This window comes from Podarcis bocagei (genome assembly GCF_964188305.1).
Source record: "Podarcis bocagei genome assembly, chromosome: 4".
Lineage (NCBI taxonomy): Eukaryota > Metazoa > Chordata > Lepidosauria > Squamata > Lacertidae > Podarcis > Podarcis bocagei.
Window position 1 is genome coordinate 21,993,302 of NC_138128.1, and position 23,977 is coordinate 22,017,278.

Genomic DNA, 23,977 nt, shown 5'->3' on the forward strand with positions numbered 1-23,977 from the left:
ATACACTGCAGACGTCTAATCTCCTTGGAGACCTAGAGATGTGACGATAGACTGCTCTGCCTCCTTTCCTTTAGCAAATGTTTTGTGCCACTGGGGAAGTGGTAATTCTGTATTGACTTGTTTTGGATGTTTGTATGTGATGTCAATAAAAGGTTTGATGATGATGATGATAAGATTGCATACTTATACATGATTTTTTTGTGCACAGCTTAGGATCTAGCTCAGCTCAATCTTTTATACATGTGAGAACGTAATAGGAGAGAAGTAGTAGATCCAGAGAGGCCTGTGAATATTGTGCAAAACAATTTCCTAGGCACATGAGTGTTGGGTTGAAATAAGTGACAGACTGGTCACTTCCAACAGCAATTTCACTCACCCATCCAGAGGCTCCTCCGACTTTCAAAGCAGGGCTTGAGGGCTGCCACTGGGGGGTGGGAGTGGAGAGAGAAACTGAAATGTCCTTGCACATGTGTGAAATATTACACACAGTACTTTGAATCTCAGCCACTATTGGGGAAATAGTAAAATGTGGACACCGCCAAAGAGGAACACCTGCTTTATCAACTAACAGCAATCCTCCTTTCACTGAGTGGAAGTTTGCAGTGTCTTTAATATGACATTGTTTGCCACTCGTCTAAAAATATCCAAATAAAACTCAAACGGGAGACTGAAGAGTGCATAGCTCAAAATACTCTTTTATTTAAAGAACCTTGAATTGTTAGCAAAGCGTACTTAATAAGATTACACTGTTGTTATGTAGTTTAGGGATAGTGGGTGCCTTTCCTATACAACTGCCAGTTTCCAATTCTTATCAAGGAGCTCCATGCCTGGACTTTGAATGAGCATCAATGGGGAAAGTGTCACAGAATCTAGTAGTATGTTTCACCCTTAGAGCACAGAGCTATTAAATAGTATCTTAATACCTTACAATTGCAGCTATATAACTACACACTGGAGACAGTTTAAGAATGAAAACTGCAAAACACCAAATGATCTCTTCTCTTTCCCCTCTATTTGTCTGTGTCCTGTATTCAGAATAATTTGTTGAACAGGCAGCAAAGCATATGATTACATTTTAATAATGATAGAGAACAGAGAAAGTTAGGACTTGCCTGCTTCTGTTGGGAGGAGAGAGGTATTAAATTGTTAAGGAAACAAATCCTAAACGTTCTTTCCAACGGGACTGAATTTTGTCAAAACACCACCAGGATCTCTCAGTTGCCTTCAGGACAATAAGGCATAATTTCTTATATGCAGTAATTTAGCAGATCTTCCCTCTCCCTCTCATCTCGCCTTCATTCTACCCACCATCCATTCAGATACGCACAGTTATGCTAAGACAATTCTCAATTAAAACAATGTTGGCCTCAAATAGAAGCCAAGGTAAAAAAATTATTTCCTGATAGGCCATGCTTACTTGGACACTCATCCAGTTTTACCACTGGATTTTTATAGCACAGAAGACACTGAAATTCTGTAGGCTATTTAATTCACCCAGGCCACAGGACTGCCCATTAGCCTCTCTTGACGAAGAGAAATCAGCCTCTGGAACCATCTTTCTTCTGCTTCTGCCTTGTCAACAAACAGCTGTAAGAGAGGAAGAAAAGATACAACATGTAGACATCTTGCTGAGGATTAACATTTGTGAGTATTGAAAATACCCCATGAATCCATTGCCAGAAACCTCAAGCAATCAGTAGTGCAGTGGAAAACCCACACTGAGATGCCCTCATCAAAGTTAGGATTTTGTTGTGTTTTTCCATGGATTTTCAGCATCTGTCAAATTGTGGTACGATCTGCATCAGGTCTTAGCTTAGAGCATACGCCATATATCTGTACCATGCCAACTGCGTAACCACAATCACTATCCACTTATCTAGGCAATTTTGAGGTCTAGCATCACTATCTATAAATTAATCCTGTGTCACATCACTGGATCCTTCAAGCATCTCTGTAGAATTGGAAAGATCTCTGCTGCAGCAAGTGAAGAGTGCCTACAAAGCCTGAATCTAATTACGGTAGACAGAAGTTCAGGAAGATAGGTGCTTCCTCCAAGTATGCTAAGAGCATGTAAGAAAGACAGATTTCTATATTCTGATGTATACAATGCAGTGCGGGCAATTCAAAGGAAGTTACTGAAATGTGGGTACGTTTGTATACCATAATGTAGCTAAAAAAACTTTGAAGTAATAAATGGATGCAATTTTCAGAATACCCTTTTTAACACTTCTTAAAAAGAGAGGCCATCCTCTGGAATGTAAGTGAATATGAGAGGTAAGACTGCTTCCCCCCTCTCCTCCCCACCACCCAACAGTTCATAAGTCTGAAAAATAAATAGAAGGAATGAAAAAACCCAGATTTAGCTCTACCTAAATCTGGTTATAGCAATTTGATTCCCATTTGATTCCCACATTTACATGGCAATGCACATGCGAGTGTTAAATGTTTTGTGAAAGTTGTTGGACTTTATTCAAAATAACCAGCATACACATAGGAACATATATATTGCATAACCTAATCTCTCCCCTTCCACAGGAACTTTGTTAGATAAAGGCTGTTGTAATAAGCATCACCACACTCACATTAGGATGGGCTAGTGAGTTTTCATCTTGGTATTTGATAGCAGTAGGAATAATTCCAGGCACTGTTTCTTTTTCAATAGATGTGAGAACAGAACTTCCCAGTTCTGCTGCTGCAGCTTCGCTTTTGACTTCCGTGGGTTCTGTTGCCTAATTGAGAGTGCAGGGTGGGGGATAAAATTCACACACAATCTTCATAGTCTAATTAATTCCACTCTGAATAATATGAGAACATCATTGTCCTGTGACAGTAGACTGATAGTGAGAAATATACTGAATAACAGGAATTTCATGTTAAAGAATTTTGCCTAAACTAACCCACCATGTCTATTTTAGTGGATGCATGGAAGCACCAGAATGCCTTGGAACCTAGAACTATAGACTGGACAGAAGCCAGTTTGAGATTCTGAACTTGCTGAATTCTAGAGCAAGGAATTTCATTTATCTTTATAGGATCCTAAATCCTAAAGTCTCAAAACAATTGCCACAAATATTTGTGCATTTCTCTTATGAAACCAAATTAATAAGATAAGGGGGGGGGACTGTTTCCAAGGGCTCACAAACTAATATATATCTATTTGCAGCAAGGGATGCCTTATCATATAAGACATATATAGTGAAAACTGCAAAGGCCTGCCTGAAGAGACAGGATACTATGCTCCAGCTGAAACTAGAATAGTGCTTCTGCAATAGTTCTGTAGATGACTATGGCACCGTCTAGCTCAGTCCTATTTACCCTGACTGGAAACAGATCTCTGGGGTTTCAGATGAGCTTTTCCCCGCCGTACTTGAAGATTTCAACAACTGGTCATCCACGTGATACACACAGCACTTATCATCTTATTTCGCAACCCCCCCCCCAAGAGTATCCTTTCACTCACCTTTTACATGACAAAGGGCATGCATTTCCTGACACACAGACTAATTTCAGTGTTGGAAAAAATAATGACTGCAGATTCCCTCCAAATATAGTTTGTCCAACCCGCACCTAACCCACAACTCCAGTGCAGGAGAACTCCCTCCTAATCATCAGCCCAAAGATCTTTGGAATTATTACTGCTTCAGATCTGGAATATCTTTATCTGTTCATTTGGGAAAACGTGATATGGCAAACCGCCCTGTGATCTTCGGATGAAGGCTGGTATAGAGATTTAATAAACAAACAAGCAACATTCATATGGCACTGGATTCAGAGAAGAACATGTGCACCTTGATGTGGGGTGGGAGTTGGAGGGCTGATTCGGTCTGGTGGTAGCTTCTCCCATTGCAATACATGCTGCTCCACATGACCTTGACCTTGACAGAGGAGGGCCTTCCCAGGGTGATGCCATCAAAAAGGGGGAAGACAAAAAGCCCCCAGATATGCAAAAAGCAGCCTTGTATTTCTCTGTACCCAAACTGGCAGTTTAATAAATTGGATTGCTATGTTAAAAAAATACGGCATTTGTGTCAAAAAATGTCAATACTTAAAAGTGATACCTGTGCCTTGCTGCAACCAGAACACACTAACTGAATTAAGCACATTATTGTTGACAAAACCTACATTCCTTTATTGTACCTAAATGCAGAATCACATCATTATGGGATCCATATATTTCTGATTTCTGATGACTGGGATTAGGATTACCAGTATGAAAGTCAAAGTCAATGTCAATGTCAACTGCATTAATGTACCGGCTTTCCACCAGCTCACAAGGGGCTCTATGCAAAGAAAGAAGATTGAAAACTTACCTTTTTGACTTCTTTACTTGATCTGAATGTCTGTGGAACAAAGGAGTCACTTTCAATTGCTTCAATTTCTTTTACTCGTTTCACTTGCTCTACGAGGCTGGTTTGGTCTATAGAAGAGGGTATAATGTCAGTATAGTTTAGCATAAGCTTAAGATCAGTGCTGTGCAATATTCTTCTAAAGTATTTCCTCTGCTCGAAAAATGGAAAACTCTAAGGTAAGTGATGGCTCTGCCAAGGAGAAATTATTCTTATTTTGTGCAGCAAAAAAAAAGGATAGGAAGGATAAAACAGATTCTAGACAATGGAATTGAAATATTTGCCATTTACACCAGGTACAAACAGGATGGCACTGCTGACAAAGCATCTGGTAATCACGAGTTTGATTCCTGTTGCAAAGAGTACAGGCACTCCCCACCCTCTGCCCCATAGTTCAATATAATGCCAAAAAGAAGGGACTTGGCATTTTGTTTCTTGACTCAATAAAAAGTCCCCTAGCATCTGACCACGGTTTGAGCCTCTCAATGGGGTTCCACCTACCACACTGAGAATCACTCCAAAAAAAATGATGGGTAATTCTATACAGAGCCCAATGTATCCCTAAAGTAGCTCTCTGTATGCTTATTGCATTCATGTAAACCATTTTAATATTCCAGCACTGCTTTATGTGACATTTTAAAAAGTTTTTCAATCTTTTAACAATTGAAAAAGTTGAAGAATGTGCTAGAGTTAGGAAAATTTCATTTTACAGACTCGCTTGTTTCCTTTTGAGCTTCTCTGTAATAAATATGAATGCTGCATTTTCCCCACTTCTGTTGGAGATGAAATTAGTAAGATCGGGCATATATATACTGACAACAAAAAGATCCATCAGAAATTTAAGTACCGTACTTTGATCCACAATAGGAAACCAAATAGAAAAGTTCTTCAGATAACATAAGTATTCAGCACACACTAAGGAACACAATAGTCTGTGATATTTGCTGGACTGAGAAAGGTCTCTGGACAATCTGGATATATTTTTGGCACCCTTCCCTTTAAAATGTCAGCACTGTATCGTGCTAAGCCCATCAACTCTTATCCAAAAGAGCATTCCAGTATTTATGTGGACAAACAATACATACAAGTTTTATTATACGTAAAAGCTTTGCTTGATCAGAGGCAGACAGAACAGAACCTTGCACACTATATAATTTAGAGCTACTCTATGTCAGTCAAATAACCAAGGAAATTTAAAAGAAATTAATGTTGCCGTACATAAGCAACAGAAAGAAATTTAGCTCTGCTAATCTACACTTTCGAACGACTGGACTGTAGCGGACACAGAAGGCTAAGTCAAATGGCTCACTGTTTTCTTATGCATCCACTGAGTACAGCCACCACCACTGGTATAATGTCAACTTATTTAGGTTTAGGTTTCTACAATGTTGTCATTCAGGTCACATGTTGTCCTTTCTCTCCCACTGATGAACTAGTATGGGACTTGTAAGACACCCTTGCCAGTCACTCCTATGATGGAAATGGTATAAAGATTTTATAACCACGCATAATCAAAAAGCCGGATACTGTCATGACAAGCTGCCCTCGATGCTCAGGTTTCCTGCTTGGCAGGGGGTTGGACTCGATGGCCCTTGTGGTCTCTTCCAACTCTATGATTCTATGATTCTATATCTGTGTCTGCTTCACTTATGGTTTTCCAACACCAATGACAGATATCTGTGTAAGAAAAAGTGTATGCACTATATATAAATATATTGTCACAACTGACAAACATGCACCTGAATGTTTTTGTAGTTTAAGCATTCAATGGGAAAACCGTTGTAGACATAGGTTTGACCTTTGGTATTGGCGAGTCACAATGTGGGGAACATGGTCCCCAAGAGAAACAAAATCACAGAATGTTTTCCAGAATTACTTCAGTGACATTAACTGGATAAAAATGGACTGGAAGGAAGCTGTATCCATTAGTCTACAATATTGTTGACAAACACATTATTGGTATATAAAATGACTTCCATATAGTGTTTGTCAGATGTCAGTAGAAAGGATATATATTTCATAGTAAAATCAAAAATAATGGAGTCAGAAAGCTAAGAGGGTAGAGACAAAAAAAATCAATACTAACTCATTGGACAGCAAGTCCTTTCACTCTGGTCAGACTGAAAATACAGAACTATTTGTATCAGTGACTGTTGATGCCATTTTTCATACATAAATCATTCCTTCTATAAGAATTACAATTAAGCTTGCTCCCAGTAGCTCTGTTCTTTTTATCTTATTACTAATGCGGGTGGGAAAACTTGGAGAAATAAGCATACATGGGAAACTATCAATGCACTTGTGTGGGAGGCTTGTCAAGACCTTTTTGTGATAACCTTCAGTTTTAATGTGTCTGCTCATACAGGCTTACGTCTGTAAGTCAACACAATCATACGGCAGCAGTAACCTTCTGAAAACAGCAGGTGGCATTGTATTACCAGTTAAACCACAATGCATAACAGAAGGGCTTCAGAGGCCTTAAGTATCCAGAATTCATCGTATTTCAAAAAACCAAACATCTTTCAAGACTGTGACTCCTTTTGTTTTAACTTAAGAATATTTGTATTAATGATTTTGTGTGTGTGTAAACCTGGCTTTCGTAAGTAACTTTAACGTATGTGCTGTTCCTATTTTTAGGGGGGGGGCAGCTTTTTCAGCGGCTAACATGATATTGTTGTTGTTTAGTCGTGTCCGACTCTTTGTGACCCCATGGACCAGAGCACGCCAGGCACTCCTGTCTTCCACTGCCTCCCGCAGTTTGGTCAAACTCATGCTGGTAGCTTCGAGAACACTGTCCAACCATCTCGTCCTCTGTCGTCCCCTTCTCCTTGTGCCCTCCATCTTTCCCAACATCTTTTCCAGGGAGTCTTCTCTTCTCATGAGGTGGCCAAAGTATTGGAGCCTCAGCTTCAGGATCTGTCCTTCCAGTGAGCACTCAGGGCTGATTTCCTTCAGAATGGATAGGTTTGATCTTGCAGTCCATGGGACTCTCAAGAGTCTCCTCCAGCACCATAATTCAAAAGCATCAATTCTTCGGCGATCAGCCTTCTTTATGGTCCAGCTCTCACTTCCATTCATCACTTCTGGGAAAACCATAGCTTTAACTATACGGACCTATACGGCTAACAGGGTATGGCATGTAGCAACTACACTTCACAAACATAATTAGGAGCTCCAGCACAGCCAGAGAGGAAGTAAAAGGGGGCAAATATTTCTTTTAAAAACAAAAAACATAATCTATATAACAATACAAAATGATAGAAAACTAGTATCTTGTGAACCACTCTATTTAAATGTTACAACCCCAAAAATGGTATGCCAAAATATGCTTATCAGACAATTTTCTAATAACAGAACTCTGCCCAAGGAAAAACAACAAGGAAAAACAACAAAGAATCCTGTGGGACCTTTTAAGATTAGCAAATTTCTTACAGCATAAGATATAGCTGTTGCAGTGTTTTAAAGGACACTGCAACAAGAAACCATTAAATTACAATGTTTCAAGCGGTTCAATTCTGTCACCTGTGGCTTGAATTGGGCTAATGGGCTTTTATTACATTACACGTGTTAATTAGCTTACCGATGTCAGGATGTTTGTGTTATCGTTGACGCTGCTTTGTGAATGGTCACTGTTAATAATAATAATATAATTGTCGCTGTCTGTGCTTTCTGAGTCTCTTTTCCCTCTGGCCTCACTGTTTACAATCCCTTCCAACCATTTGTGTACTTGTATGTATGTCACCCAACATCAAAAAAACGAAGATCATGGCCACTGGTCCAATCACCTCCTGGCAAATAGAAGGGGAAGGAATGGAGGCAGTGAGAGATTTTATTTTCTTGGGCTCCATGATCACTGCAGATGGTGACAGCAGTCACGAAATTCAAAGACGCCTGCTCCTTGGGAGAAAGGCGATGGCAAATCTAGACAACATCTTAAAAAGTAGAGACATCACTTTACCAACAAAGGTCCGTATAGTTAAAGCCATGGTTTTCCCAGTAGTGATGTATGGAAGTGAGAGCTGGACCATAAAGAAGGCTGATCGCCGAAGAATTGATGCTTTTGAATTATGGTGCTGGAGGAGACTCTTGAGAGTCCCATGGACTGCAAGAAGATCAAACGCATCCATTCTTAAGGAAATCAGACCTGAGTGCTCACTGGAAGGACAGGTCGTGAAGTTGAGGCTCCAATACTTTGGCCACCTCATGAGAAGAGAAGACTCCCTGGAAAAGACCCTGATGTTGGGAAGGATTGAGGGCACAAGGAGAAGGGGACGACAGAGGATGAGATGGTTGGACAATGTTCTCGAAGCTACAAACATGAGCTTGACCAAACGGCGGGAGGCGGTGGAAGACAGGAGTGCCTGGCGTGCTCTGGTCCATGGGGTCACAAAGAGTCGGACACGACTAAATGACTAAACAACAACAATGTATGTCACTGATTTGTTAAGTCTTTTTAAGAGGTCAATGGACTCCGTTGGCTTTGTTGCAACACACTCACCCTTCTGAAAACTGTCAAGGAAAAGGGGCTTTAAAACACTTACTGGTAAGCATCAAAATAAGTTCAACATATACAGTATCCCTACTCAGCCATAAAGCTCTCTGGGTGACCTTGGGCCTGTCAAGGCCACAAAGCATAATCTACCTCACAGGGGTTTTGTGGGGGGTTAAATGACGATTGAATGCCCAGGCAGCATGGATCCCAAAGGGTATTGGGAGGGGAAACTGCCAGGAGAGGAAGCTGTGGGGAGGAGTGGGGAAAGGAAGAAGAGAAATGTCACAGGTCGTGGAACCTTCTCATGTGGCCACTTTCTTACTCTCCAGGTTTCTGCCCCACGGCAATAAATATCTGAGGAAGCAAGAAAGCAGGGCATTTTCAGTGGCAGCCCCAGTTCTATAAAACACATATTGGTACTATACATTTTAACCTAGGGCTAGCAACTTTTTTAAAATTGAAAAAGGGCCATATTTTATTACTGAGCAACAATAGAAGGGCCAGCAAGAGTGATCTGACCCAACTGAATGAATCCTGGATAAGTCAGGACTTGGGAAAATAGGCCACTTAAGTCTCCTTTTCAGTGTGAGAAGCAAGATGAGCTTTGACCCAGCAACTCTTCCTTTACTCACCTCAGTTGTTCACCACCTTCTCTCATGCTTTAGGTCTGGAGCTAGCACAGCTAAAGTGCATAAGAGTTGTGGTGATGTCTCAGCCAAAGCTTTTCTTGCTCTCTGTTGCTGTTTTTTAGCTTAAAAAGATTTCTTCCTTGTGTAAGTCACATACATAGGTCAAATGACACATTAGGTTTTATCCAGCATTGGTCATACTCAGAGTAGATCTATTAAAGTTAATTGGCCTGAGAGGTCCTTTAATTTCAGTGGGTTTACTCTGAGTAGAACTTAATTGGATACAATCCCTTTCTTGTATTGGGTAAATGTACTTTCATTCAGCAAAATGATTAAGATGTTACACCAATGTTAACTCAGTGTTTTCCTAATGTGTATATAAAAAAGACATAAGAATTCATAGGACAAAATGGTACAGAACATCAATAATATCCTGAAGGATGCTGGACGTCTGCTGCATTTTCACACACACAGAGAGAGGCTGAATAAAGTTTCATCTTGCAGCATATGAGCAAGCCAGACTGCAGCCTCTGCTGTTGCTGCTAGCTGTCCATTTTAATTCTTGAATTCTTATTGACTCTAATTAAAATTCTATAGATGGAAGAGCTGTAGGTTTCTCAGGAACTTGCCAGTGAATGTTGTCTGCCAGCCATCTCCAAACACCCCATAACCACACACAACCAGCCTGTCAGGAGAGCTAATGCAGACATTGTGGGGCACACCACATTTGTCACTGTGGCTAATATCAGAGATACTCAGCTCTTTTTTTCTCAGCACACAAAAGCACGATATGTAATTCAATGCTCAATTTACCCTTGTCTCGTAGGAGATTTCCCCCCGCTAATTGATAGAAATTAAGCCATTAATCAAGCCACTAGCCATCATTCAAACCAGAGAAGATGAATACAAACTTTCATCATAACCACCTTCCCCATTTTAGTGTTCATTAGCATTAATTTTTAATGCAATTATGCTATTCTTTTACACTGAGCTCATAAATTACTGCTCTTTTGTTGCTGGTTGGCCTTGTAAAATCCAAAGGTAATGCTTTGTGCTCTGATCTTAAAGGCAATTACTAGCTTCTTCTATCTTTTATATATCCATAGTAAAAAAACAAACAACCCAAAAAACTTTATATAGTATATATAACACATCTAAAGTATGTGGCTTATTACCAATATATAGCATACACATTGTAGTTAGACATGTAGGTAGACAGAAAGAGAATACAAGCACACAGAGAAAATCACTAAAAGGGTCATATATATATACATAGGCCACAGAGCTCCATAAGAAACTATTCAGTTAGAAGCAGCCGTGGCTCTCAGTAGCTCTCATTCAGTTCAGCTGCACATACTTTTATTCTCTCCCCTCCTCATATAAGTGAATAACTGGAATCACTGCCATTCCCTCCTCCAGGGAAATGTAAAACTGTGAAGTTGGGCACATGGCTGGGATGAAGGCAAAACCAGACCACCCCCACCCCAACCAACACTGACATACAGTGAGAGGGGGTTCTCAGGGAGCGCACAGTGATGCACTGCCTATCCCTGGTGAAACCCCTACAATAAATGGACCTTCAGTGTCAGCCCCACCTGTGGAAAAAACACGGGCATTTTGTTAACATTAAATAAGCACGACTGCAAAAAGCGCCCTGCTTATAATCAAAGATGTGGAATGCTAATATTAAACAGATAAATTAAGCAACAAGCCTTGGGAGGCTTTCAGTTATAATTTATCCTAATTGGAAAAACAGCAACTGCGCAGACACATTTTTTTCATGCTGCTCATTTGCTGCACATGTGCCACAAGATCAAATGAAACTTTCAGAAGACATGAGCATATATATCCCAGAAGAACACAAATTGCCATGTGGCAACATGTGGTACAAGAACATGGTTTTACTTTAATTCAAGTAATGATCCATCACGAGGAACCACACAGAAGTTTGTTATACATCCAGCTGTACCATACACACACACACACACACACACACACACACACACACACACACACACACTCTGCAACTGCTGGCAAAGAAAGCCTGTAGAAGAATGCAGATGTATAAGAAATGCAGATTTACAGGAAACTACTACTACTATGTGCCATGACCCCAAAGTAGCTCAAGGAATCCTTGATCTCCCTACACTATTGATAGCTTACAGCTGGATTCCCAGCAGAGATAACAAAATCAGTGTGGATTACAAAATACTTTGACTCTTCTGATAGGTGCAGTAAATGTTCTTGTTTTGGTTTCTTGTGCAGTTTTTGCTATGTATGATAAGATTAATGTTTACTGATTTTTTAAAAACATGTTTTGGGGGTTTGTGTTTGTTTCAGTACTAGAACAGATCCATCTTGAAAAATGGGGAAAGTGGAATACAATTTCATTATCTGCCTAAGGGGTCACTCATAGCTACAGCCTTAAGTCTCCGAAGAAAAGCTTAGGATACAGTTAACATGGAGATTCAAATGCTTGCTTCGTGCTACTAGTTATCTTCACTGTTATTTGTAAAATTCCCTTTCTCAAAGAAATTACCATTAAGAATCACTTGGAGTCAATCTGATCTTGTTCATACAGATGAACAAATTGACAAGTTGTTGTTGTTGTTGTTTTATACCCCACCCATCTGACTGGGTTACCTCAGCCACTAAGAGCAACTTCCAACATATATAAAAACATAAAAATAGTATTTTTTTAAAAAAAGAAAATCAGACAAACAACAGTTGGCTCATTTCCCAGTGGCTGCTGTTTATTTCATAGCAGGTAAGGTCCCCTGGATGGTTAAGTCCGGTCAAAGGCGACTCTGGGGTTGCGGCGCTCATCTCACTTTTCAGGCAGAGGGAGCCAGTGTTTGTCCACAGACAGCTTCCCGGGTCATGTGGTCAGCATGACTAAACCGCTTCTGGCGCAACGGGACACTGTGATGGAAACCAGAGCGCACAGAAACACTATTTACCTTCCTGACGCAGTGGTACCTATTTATCTACTTGCACTGGTATGCTTTTGAACTGCTAGGTTGGGTAGCAATTTCCCAGGGGCTACTGTTTATTTCATAGCATTCCATACCAGAATAGACACTGCAATACAGAGAGGTTGGGATAATATTTTATATATGTAATGTTTGTTTTTTATTTTAAATAAAGCAAACATTAAACAAACAGATGCTCCGGCGAGGGAATCATAGTTCATTGCACACAGAAGGCCCCAGCTTTAATCTTTGGCATCTCCAGTATGATACCAAGTGGCTGGAAAGGAGACTGCTTGGAACCCTGGACAGCTGAAGCTGGTCAGTGGAGGGAAAGAAAGAAAGAAAGAAAGAAAGAAAGAAAGAAAGAAAGAAAGAATCCTTCAATTTTTATGGGCTTAATGCTTTCATTGCCCTGCAGCTGCTATGTTCTCTTAAATGCAAGTGCTCAGTTTGGGAGCTTTCCTTTTGTTGTGCCTCATCCAACCACAGAGAACTTATACTACATTCAAGTGTTATATAAATTTTGTTAAAATTCTTGATGTTAGCCTGTACCCATTGAATGTGTGCTGAACCACCAGGGACCATGGATTCATATCTTCCAGTTTGACTCAAGTTTTGGGGCATTTGCCTCAAACTATGCTAGACATTCAGGTAGTAAAAGTGTTTAGCATTTAATATTCTGCTGTGAATTGTTTTAATTGATTTTAATACTGTATTATTATATTGTTGTAGCCCGTCTCGAAGCTTTATGGTGAAGGGCGGGTAAGAAAGCCTATAAATAAATAAAATGACATTTGAAATTACCACAAGATTGATATGACACAGGGAAGTAATCAAAACTTGATCTACCAGGACAATTTGTTTACAGAATATACTTAATCCATCACTTGATATTCTGATTAAAAATGATTGGCACTAGGCAAACAACAATTTGTACTTAATGGATTACAGACTTGTTAACAAATACTCAAACATAATTTTGTGTTTGGCATTACATCCCACCACTTGTGTACCAGATGCCAGTGACCTCAAAAATCTTATGGAAGGCAGCAATTGTGAAGTCTGCAGATGTCATAAAATAACTGAAAGTAAGAATTGGATATACACAGTAGATGGTGATAACAGGAGAAATCAGAACAATTGTTACGTTTCTCCTCTGCTAATGCAAATAATCTTAATGAGCGTTTCCTCTGACCTCCATGCAGTATCCCATGTGCTACAAAAACAGAGCTTTTCACTCTTGACATCAGCCCATCTTGCCTATCTTAAATTAGAAATTATATTGGTAAGAAACCTTGAAAGCCCTGGCAAAAGGTGTAATAGCAAATGAACATTAGCTTCAGATATAAGGAGGAAAGTTTGGCATCAGAAATATCCCCTTGCCATATGGGGAAACATGTTAACTTGAATTTGCTATTCTTGAGTGGGAGATCAGGAGAAAGGAGAAAGAAAAGACAGAAATGGAAGAACAATGAAACTTGAGATAATTCCTTGTGACATGCGTAACAGCTGCCAAGGAGACAATCGTTTCACCAATCTCATAATACGAAGTCCTCTTAGATCCATCTGTAAAGAAATAGGTTGCTCTAGCAGAACAGAGCTGTGTGTAGCACAGAAGTACAAAGCAGAATGTGTAGATTATTTACTTAACTTAAATAGTGTTAAATCAGAAGATTTTAAAATTATGAAATATTTTAACAACACACAAACAAACAAGCTATAAGCATTTCACATTTACATTTCACCATAAACTGCTTCCTTAAAATGGCTTACATGATTTTTGAATAACTTTCACACTTAGGATCTAAACAACCAGGAAACGAATTCCAGAAAAAGGTAACAGCCACTCAGAAGACATCTCTACATGCCTCTGTTACTCCTAAGTGACCAAGAGAGGATGCAAAGAAGAGGATAGTATTAGCTGAGTGTAGGGATTGTATGCCACCAAGTTAATACAGAGCCACATTTAGCAGCTTTTGTTTTAACTCCCTCTACTAGGGATGAGAGAAAATTTCAAAGTACTATTCTAGAATAATCACTCCAGTTCTTAAGGCTGGGGTGGGGAACCCTCTCCTCCCCAACAATTAGGGTGTTTCTTTTAAGGCTTCCATAGGTGACAGTGGAAGCTTTTTAGAAGCACAACTGCTGCATGGGTGCATTTTCATATGAGGGTCTGCAGCTAAAGAACGAAGGGCATGTGCTGCCCCCTCCCCACCCGAAAACTGCTGCTCCTTTAGCTAGGCAATTAGGCTTGAAAACAGCTTTCCTTTGGAGCCAATTTGAGGCTTTTTTCAAGCCTAACTGCCAAGACGGAGAAGGCAGCTAGGGAGTAAGATATTAACCCTCCCAGCACCGTGGGCTGCAGTCTTCAAGAAGATCACCACCTTAGCCATTTAGCTTGGGGGGAAAGCTCCAATGTTTTCTTCAAGCCTAATTGCTTGGTGGTGGGAAGTGACAAAATATGTTTTGTGTGTGTGTGTGCGAGAGAGAGAGAGAGAGAAATAGGTGTGGGTGTGAATAAACTGCTGTGTGTTATATACACACTGTGCTATTTTTCCAGAAAAAGAGGTGCCAGAACTCAACATGAACACCTACCTTGTTCTCTTACAGTGGCAATGGCACCCACCTGAGAGATGCCAGAACTCAGTTCCAGTGAGCTCCAGCTGAAAAAAAGCCCTGGTTATATGCGAGAACACATATGTGTGGATTCTGTAAGGGTGTATGACCAAAGAAGAGGTGTATCCACTTTTTGCATTGGCCCCACCCAACACTGGTACACAGATCCCAGAAGGTTAGTTATGAAGGAATATGGTGTTTGCACATAAAAAGGTTTCCCACCCCTTTCTTATAGAGACATTATTATTATTATTTTTTGGGGGGGAATGTTCAGTATTAACATATGATGTGTTTGTGAAACAACTAAGACAGAGAAAAACATTTTTATTATAATTACAAAAAAAACCAAAACCATAAAGGCTTTTCATTCACAGAATGGCTTATTTATAGATGCCAGAGTGATTCATTAGCTCGGCAAACGTGGACCATGACCATGAGAACTACAGCAGAACTGTAACTCGGTTTTTAAAAGTGCAGCTTTTCAAAGGTTTTGATTCTCACCTCAGGGAATCAACTACGAACAATGTACAATTTTTTTTTAACAAGTTCTTCTTATTTTTATGTCACAAAGCATTAATTGACCACGATTGATAAATATTTGGTGAGCTTTTGATGATTTGATTTTTCCCATCGATGCCTGCAAAACTGATAATTATATCAGAAACTTTTCATTCGGCAGTCTTTGTTCTGCCTACAATCTAAGGGCAAGATCAACCTCTGACCCATATACATGGAGGAGGGCAGGCACAGCATGTGTAAAAGACTGTGGGCAAGAACCAAGGCAATTTTTAAATATTGTATAGCACAAAGCACATCTATAGGTGATTTAAAAACAGCAAATTATAGTGACAACCACCACCAGAAAACCAGCTTTGGAATGCTTCAATATTGCTGCGCAGGTACTAAACTGAAGGAGGTCAAGGATTAAACATTTGTGTACTGTATAAAGCTGGCCAAATACATAGTAGCCTGTATGTTTCATACTGCATAATTCCAAGCAAACTAGAACAATCCATGGATAAATCTATCAAAGCAAAGAGATAATGTCTTGACAGAATGTGTACTGACAACCTGAACAATCAACATGCTTTGGCCCTAAAAATAGCAGGATGGCTGGATGCATGTATAGGATGGGCATATAGACCTTCCTCCATTGTGCTACTAATGATTAGCATGCTGAGGGTGGATGGATTGTGTATCATGTTGGGTGTGTCTGTGTGTGATTGTGTTTGTCTGAATTAGCAACTGGGCTATATATGGCTCCATAATAGTTGAGCATGGCACTGATCATCCTGTCTTTGGAAGGTTCGCAATGTTACCTCAGCTACGATTTGTGCCTAAATTTGGAGCAAGCAGCTTCACTTGTTGGTCTGCTTCACTCAGTGATCAATCTACCACCTTTATATTAGCTTTTTAATGTTAAAATTGTCATTTCCCCACTAGTTTTGAGCACATATTAGAATGACAAGCTTGATGTTATTCCTCTCTTTTAAATACACTACAGGGTGTTGCACTCACATAATGTATCGGTGTATTTATAGGAAACTGTTTCTGGCAGTGATCAGGTAATAGTTTTTGACTGAATTGATTATTCACTGACAGTACTCAACTTAGCCTTGCAAATGCATCAACTATGTAATAAGGAACTATTAAGACCATTGATTTTCTGATTTCAATTGATAGCTAACAGGCCAAAGCTACACATCAATATTTGCGTAACTAATACCCAAGAGCTAACAATTTTGACAAATGAAAACCTCAATAGGCCAAACAGTGCAAATAAATGGAAATTTAAAGCCTAACCCTCAGAAATTTAAATGAGGTACTTATATTCACGATACATATTAGTCTACAGGTATCTCATGATGACATGAGTTAAGGGAATAGGCACATACATACATTTATTTTTAATCTAAAAGACAATATATAAAAAATGTAGGGGGGCCTGAGAAGAAGTCCATTTACTGCTCATAGCATCCAACCCATAACGTTTGAAGCCTTATGTAGAGATGTGCTGCAGTATTATTAAAAATAATCATCTTCCAGGTAATTATAAAATATTTAAAGCCTTCTCTAAGAACCATGAATTTAAATGAAACCCATAACTTGCCCAAGGTATTGCTGACCATCTGTTTATATAATTCACCTAAATGTTGAAGATGAGTTTAAGCTACTTATTCATGCACTTTAAGCACGTGGGATCTTATTTCCATAATTAATTACCTTGGGCTCCATTTATTAGAAATTCCATTGTGTTGCGATAATGACACAAGGAAGACAAATATGCCAGAAATATGCCAGAAAGCACATACAGTGGTATATCTAACTTGGGAGGACAAGGGCTGTATTAGAAATGTTCATGATCCCAATAATCAGAGGTTCCAGACAGTTCTCTGAAGCCAACTAGCAATAAAGCAGCTGTAGAACATCTGTAGACTCTTAAGGAAGGTCTTTCGGCCTGAAAAGCCCTTTAAAGCATATCAAACTAATAATATGGATTTATGTTTTCATCTTGTGAGGTAGCTGCGGGTGCCCCTTGCAGTTTCTGCTAATCGTCAAGGATAACAGTGTTTTAACACAAAATCTCCTTCACAGCCCATTTTCTTCAGTTTTGAACTTGCAATCAAGCCAATGCTAAATTGGTAAGACCGCAGTCCTTCCAAAGCCAGATGTAATTTCACAAACAGATTTATGACTTTGCTGCATTAGGTCTGTGAAGAAAATGTTGTAAATAATGCAACTCTGAAATCATATCCTTTCAAACTGACAGCTATTACTTCAGATTTTCTGAAGTTCTGTATTTAAGGCCCGCTACTGCTAAACCCTTAGTTTGTGACCATCAGCAGGATTGTAAAATAAGACCATTTGGCAGCTGATCAAGAACAAAGAAGTACTAAGACATGCTTCTCTGCCTCCTTTGCTGGCAGGAAGATGCACACCCCCCCCCCCGCAATGTAAGACTGGCTGTAACCTTTAGTCAAAAACAGGCTTAATGTTAAGTCACACTTTGATAGTAGAGACAATGTTTTAACATAGAATATATAGATAATCAAATAAATTACAAACGGATCAAGGGAAAGTAGGAGAGAAAAGATATGAGGACTGGGTGCAATTCTCCTCTCATGTCAATCAATGCAGACCCAATGCAGTCCTTCATTTCCAGTAATATCTAATAGTAGAAGAGCCCTCCTGGATCAGGCCACCCAGATCAGGTCATCCTCTTCTTACTGTGGTCAAACAGATGCTTATGGGAAGCATGCAAGCAGGACTTTGCAGTTCCTAGCAATTGGTATTCAGGAACATACTGCCTCCAACAGTGGAGGCAGATTATAACCATCATGGCTACTAGCCACTGCTAGCCTTATCCTAAGGCTACATGGTGGCAGGAGAATCTCTACGACTGCAGGAAAATGGCCTTCACAAAGAGGAACATTTTTTTTGTTAAGCTAGCCGGCTACTCTGCAATGGTAGGTACATGCAATGTGCAGCCTGCCCCTGACCTTTACTGATCAATAGAGCCCAATATTAAGGACACTTCTCATTTTTATAACCGTTAAAATGAAAACAGCGTTTAACAAATAGCAGAGGTTTCTTGACATATTGCCATTCCAGAGTTGCTCTTTTCTCTCTTTCTTCTTTCTCAGAACTTCAGCTTCACAATATTATTATACAAGCAATCTCACATCTGGATATATTAGAAAAACACAAACCTATAAAAAATAGAGGAAGAATAAGGTCTTACCTATCGTTGGTGATTAAAATATAAGCACGTTTTAATGCCTCACAAAAAACGTCCGTGATTTTTATAATGATGAAATTGCAGTTGGTGAATTATTTATGTCAGATCAGCACTTATTAAAATTTGTCCCTTTGACTTGTCTAATATTCCAAATAGTTAAACAAGCCATGATCAAGCAGCAGCACCAGGAGCCAATACATTAAAGATTGCAGTCTCTGCTCCTTTCTCACATCTGAAGAAAATTTGACTTTTCAGCTTTTCCTTCCAATCCAACCTCAACCATTCTGTGGTCATTATACTAAAAATAAATAAAGAATGGTGGTCTACCATTTTGGCAAGTCAATCACAAGTCAAGTAATATGAAAGTACCACTCTAGAAACTGTTGCACAAGTACCGCAATGCACTCGGCAAAGTGTACAACAAGTAGTGTTTAACGATATCTGCACAACAAAAGGAAACAGAAATAAATTGTTCCATTTGAACCAATCCAATACACATTTTTAAATGAATCAGTCCTTTATTGATTCCATCTCTCCCCCAATTTTACAGCTGGAGAACTGAGACAGATAAGTAACTTAGCATATTCATGGCAAATAAAAAAATTAAAAATTCAAGCACACCACAAACAACTTACAACAGAAATATTAGACCTCAGATTAGTTACTTGCATACTTATGTGTTGAGATGGAGATACTGATCTGTATCAGTTAGGAAACATCCTGTGAAATTTCACAGATGTGGTGGTTATTTTGGGACCAAGGACAATTCCAGATACTCCTCAACAATCAACTTGCTAACTTCTCTCCCCAATCAGTTCCCAGCCCATACTACCATACAAAGAAGGGCCTCAAGTTCTTGCCTACAAGATATTTCTTTCTATTCTTGATGAGCTCCTGCTAACTGAACCTAACATCCAAAACACCATTAAAGAAAAACCATTTGACTCTATCCAAACATCTTCAACTTGGCAATACTACATAACTGAGAAGGCTAGGTAAAATGAAAGGAAGTTCTGAAAGGCAGAGAAAGGGTGAGCAAGGAGGGGAAGGAAACTATGAAATGTCAATCATTCTTCTAACTACTATATGAAAGGCAAAATTTAAAGTACACAAGAATATTCAGTCTAATTAGCAGCAGGTCAAGGTGAAGACGAAGAGCTTGCAGGAAGGGATCAGTTTATTTTATTTTTTGTTTAAGAAGAAATCTTAAAATATAAAAACTGAAAACAGGTGAAGATTTTTGTTTACATATTGCCATGCAATTTTTGGCGGCCATAATCCATAGTTAACCACAAACAACAGTTGCCACAGAATAACAATAAGACTTGACCAATATTAGCAGCATTTCTTAAGGTATTTCAATTTTTTGGGTGCATCTGTGTTCTATATGTTGCTTTATATTAAGCTGAATATCTCAAATAATGTACACCATATTAATTAATCCATTTGTCATAAAATTACAATAAAAGATGAAACATACGTAAAAGGAGATCACAGTATGTACCAGATGTTACAAATTCTCAAGACACTGGAAATTCAACACCAGGTGGTTATGTCGGTCTAATGAAGCAACATCTCTACTCTCCAGGGACATGAAGGGTGCAGTTGGAGGCTCTCAGATATTGCTTAAAATATGCCATTTGTTAGGCATTAATTGAACAGTTTGAAATCCTGCTTTTTGTATAGTGGAGCCATATACGTGTTTAATTTACACAATATCATATGGACATTTCTGCTGAGTGTTTGAGCCTGCTTTCATTCAAGTTAGATACTTTTGTTACTTGAGCTTACAGTTGATCAACCGATTTTGATTAATGAAGCAATAACTTAACCATATGTTATCTAAAATTAAAATTGAATTTCTTGCAGAATATATATATACTATGTGTTAAAGGCCACACAGCCAGAGTTCAGGTCACTGCCATAACAATAAACTTTAATAAAATTAGCGGAACATAAAGTGCGACCTTTGGCAATCTCTAATGAACTTAAGGGCATCTAAATATATTTTCTTATCATTGAGTACTGCACTCTAAGTTATTACAGCTATGTGTGCCACGTGGTATGACCTCATGCAATTGAATCCTCCTGTAGCAAGTTATGCCTAGTTTTCAATGCGAATTAAACTAGGGAACAATATGAGAAGTAACCATCAGAAGAGTAAAGTAAAATGATTCCCATACCTTGCTAAATTTAAATCTAAATCAGGGAAGCCTATATGGTGCCCCCCATGTGATGCTGGACTACAATTTCCATCACCTGTGACCACTGGCTATTCTGGCTGGGGCTGATGGGAGTTGTAATCCAACAACACGTGGAGGACATTGCAATGTCTGCCTCTGATCTAGATATTGTTAAGAGTGAACATCATCTCAAAAGTAGTTTCCAAAAGTGAAAATACAAGGTAGTAGATGCAAGACAAAGCAGGGCCAGCGCTCCTCAGTTTCTTCCACTTTTCTTTGGTGGAAACAAATACAGGAGAAGCTAGATAACAATTTAAATTCACAGAGCTCAATTAAAGGGCTCTGTGAAGCTCTTTAATTGCACATCCTTCCAGTGGCCCCAGACCAGCAATCCTCAGATGCAGATCCTTCCCCAACAGTAGTCCTGAGGAGTTGGAGCCACTCCCCAACCTTTCCTCTGTGAAACTGCTGGCACATCTCATGCGCTGAACCTTGAGGAGATCCTCCTGCCACTGGACTCTTGATGACCAGACCACAGAGTCCTTGGAGGGATCAGGAGACTCCCCAAGCCTTCCTCTAGGGCATGGGTAGCTTAACTAAGGCTCGGGGGCCAGATTCGGCCCAATCGCCTTCTAAACTTGGCCTGTGGGCGGTTCAGTGTCCTTTTATTTAAAATGCATCTCTGGGTTATTTGTGGGGCCTGCCTGGTGTTTTTACATGAGTAGAATGTGTGCTTTTATTTAAAATTCATATCTGGGTTATTTGTGTGGCATAGGAATTCGTTCCCCCCCTTCAAAATATAGTCCGGCCCCCACAAGGTCTGAGGGACAGTGGACCGGCCCCCGGCTGAAAAAGTTTGCTGACCCCTGCTCTAGGGAGTCCTCACAGCTTGAAACTCCAGTCTAGAGGAACATACCAGTCCTTTAACAGTCTAAGTGCAGCATAAAGCAGACAGGCTGCCATCTCTTCCAGTTGCTCTAAGAAACCACTGTGTAACTCCTGCCTTAGCTAATCTTGGTCATTATCCTCGCTTTGCCTACCCTAGTCATCTGTTACCTTCCCTTCTGGTTCCTGGCCTACTGATTTCCACCTTGTTTGGGTTATCACCTTCCTTTGGTGGTGGACATCACTATGGATCAGGACATCATGTGGCTCAGTCCCTTTGCCCATGAGCGTGATATGAGATCTGTAGATGCTTCATCTTGACTCATCATACAGAAGCTTAATAAAACATGCAAGGCAAGTTAAAGAAGCATTCACTCAATCCACGTGCTGCAGAGCATAATGCAAACTGACCTTGAATGTGCACCATCCAGCAATTTGCAGGGAATAGTGATTCAGATGTGTTAAATAAAAGGAAATTTCTAACTGTTGTCCTTAATGTAATATGCTGAGTGTCCTTGTCCTGAGTTCTGTAAGTAGCAGTACGTGATCAGTTATTTAGCACAAAATTACCAGGACAGAAATGATATATTGTATACCTATATTCAGACCTTCCTAAGAAGCCTGTAGATTATCCGAAAGAGAATGTCCTTTTGAAGTAACAAAAGTATTTCAAGTGAAAGTTAAAGATTATTTAATGTTACTGAAGAGTGGGTAAAATCCTTTAACTTATGGACTGAAGGAAGGAACAAGAAAAAAGTCAGAGCTATGAGATCACATTTAGCGGAAGTTACTGCATGAATATTGGTAAATAGTCTATAACACAAGCTACTCTCCCTTTCTTACACACATTGCTCCTAATAATATCTGTACCAAACAAACTTAAAATTAATGCAGTTTCTATATTCAACACATCCTGTAGAGTCTCTTAGCGAGCATGAACTAGATGGACCAAGAAACAAAAGATAAGTACAGTGGTACCTTGGGTTACGAACAGCCTAGTTAATGAACTATTTGGATCACGAACACTTCATCCCTGGAAATGAGTATTCCGATTTGCGTATTTTTTTTTGGAATGCGAATTTGTGGGCTCTGGCTGTGGGAGGCCTTGGTAGGCTGTGCCGTGGCCCGGAACTAGGCCCCAGCACCTGTGTGGACTTGATTCAGCCTCCGCTGCCGGGCTCTCACCGCGGGAGGCCTCAGTAGGCCACTCCACGTCCCAGAGCTAGACCGCGCAACCCGTGAAGCCTGGATTCGGCCCCCGCTGTCGGGGGAAGAAGACACCAGCCGCAGGAGGCCTAGCAGGCCGCACCGCGGCCCTCATCCCGCCCCCAAAGCCGCGGAAGCAGTGCCGGCCATAGGGGGCCCAGCAGGCCACACCGTAGCTCCAAACCCCGACGAGAAACACTTACCTAACCAAGACCAAGAGCGAAGTCCAGCGGTGAACCTGGTAAGAAAACAAAGTGAGCCTGGGCCGAAAAGCATCAGCCCTTTACTGGCCCTGGCCCCACCCCCAGCTGGTAGCAAGGTGAGTGGCACCTGGCCAGGTAAGCCCACCCACCCTGTAGGAGGGGGTGAGTGGAAAATTTCGGGATTCTGCTTTGTTCCATTGTTTTTGGGAGTCTGCCTTGTGCTTTGCTCCTTCGTTTTGGGGACTTTTGGGGAACTCTGCCTTGTGCCATTGTTTGGGGGACTGTGTGGAACCCAGTTCAGCTACTTATTGATTGACTGTGGGACTGCTGACATGGATAAAATTAGCAAAAGGAAGAGAACCATGATAACTCTAAGGGGTAAAGAAGCAAATTATTTCTAAGCGTGAAAGTGGGGTCCGTGTAAGTCAGGGGTTGGCAAACTACGGCTCCCGGGCTGGATCAGGTCGGCTGAGTCCTAGATCCGGCCCGCCCGGCCATTTAAGAACCCGCCACAAAGCCGAGACTCCTGGCGATGGCGACGGGTGGAAGAAGCCGAAACACCATGCCTGATTTAGTACCTCAGTGTGGCACGGGGATGTCTCTGCTAATCAAACACCTCACCTGGTTTACCTCAGCGACGTTTGATTGGCAGAGACGTCCCCATGCTGCACTGAGGTAAACCGGATGCAGTGCTTGATTGCCAGAC

At 40.3% G+C, this 23,977-nt stretch overlaps 1 protein-coding gene across 1 annotated transcript in view; it reads right to left on the reverse strand.

Annotated features, from left to right (window-relative positions):
* Positions 1 to 675: 675 nt before the first annotated feature.
* RSRC1 (arginine and serine rich coiled-coil 1) overlaps positions 676 to 23,977 on the reverse strand; it is a 165,299-nt gene continuing 141,997 nt past the window's right edge. Inside the window, exons 7-9 of the mRNA XM_081190563.1 lie at positions 4,311 to 4,417; positions 2,583 to 2,729; positions 676 to 1,587 (exon numbers count right to left, since the gene is read on the reverse strand). Coding sequence (XP_081046689.1) covers positions 1,486 to 1,587; positions 2,583 to 2,729; positions 4,311 to 4,417 — 356 coding nt within the window. The 3' untranslated portion in view covers positions 676 to 1,485. The remainder of the gene's footprint in view (positions 1,588 to 2,582; positions 2,730 to 4,310; positions 4,418 to 23,977) is intronic.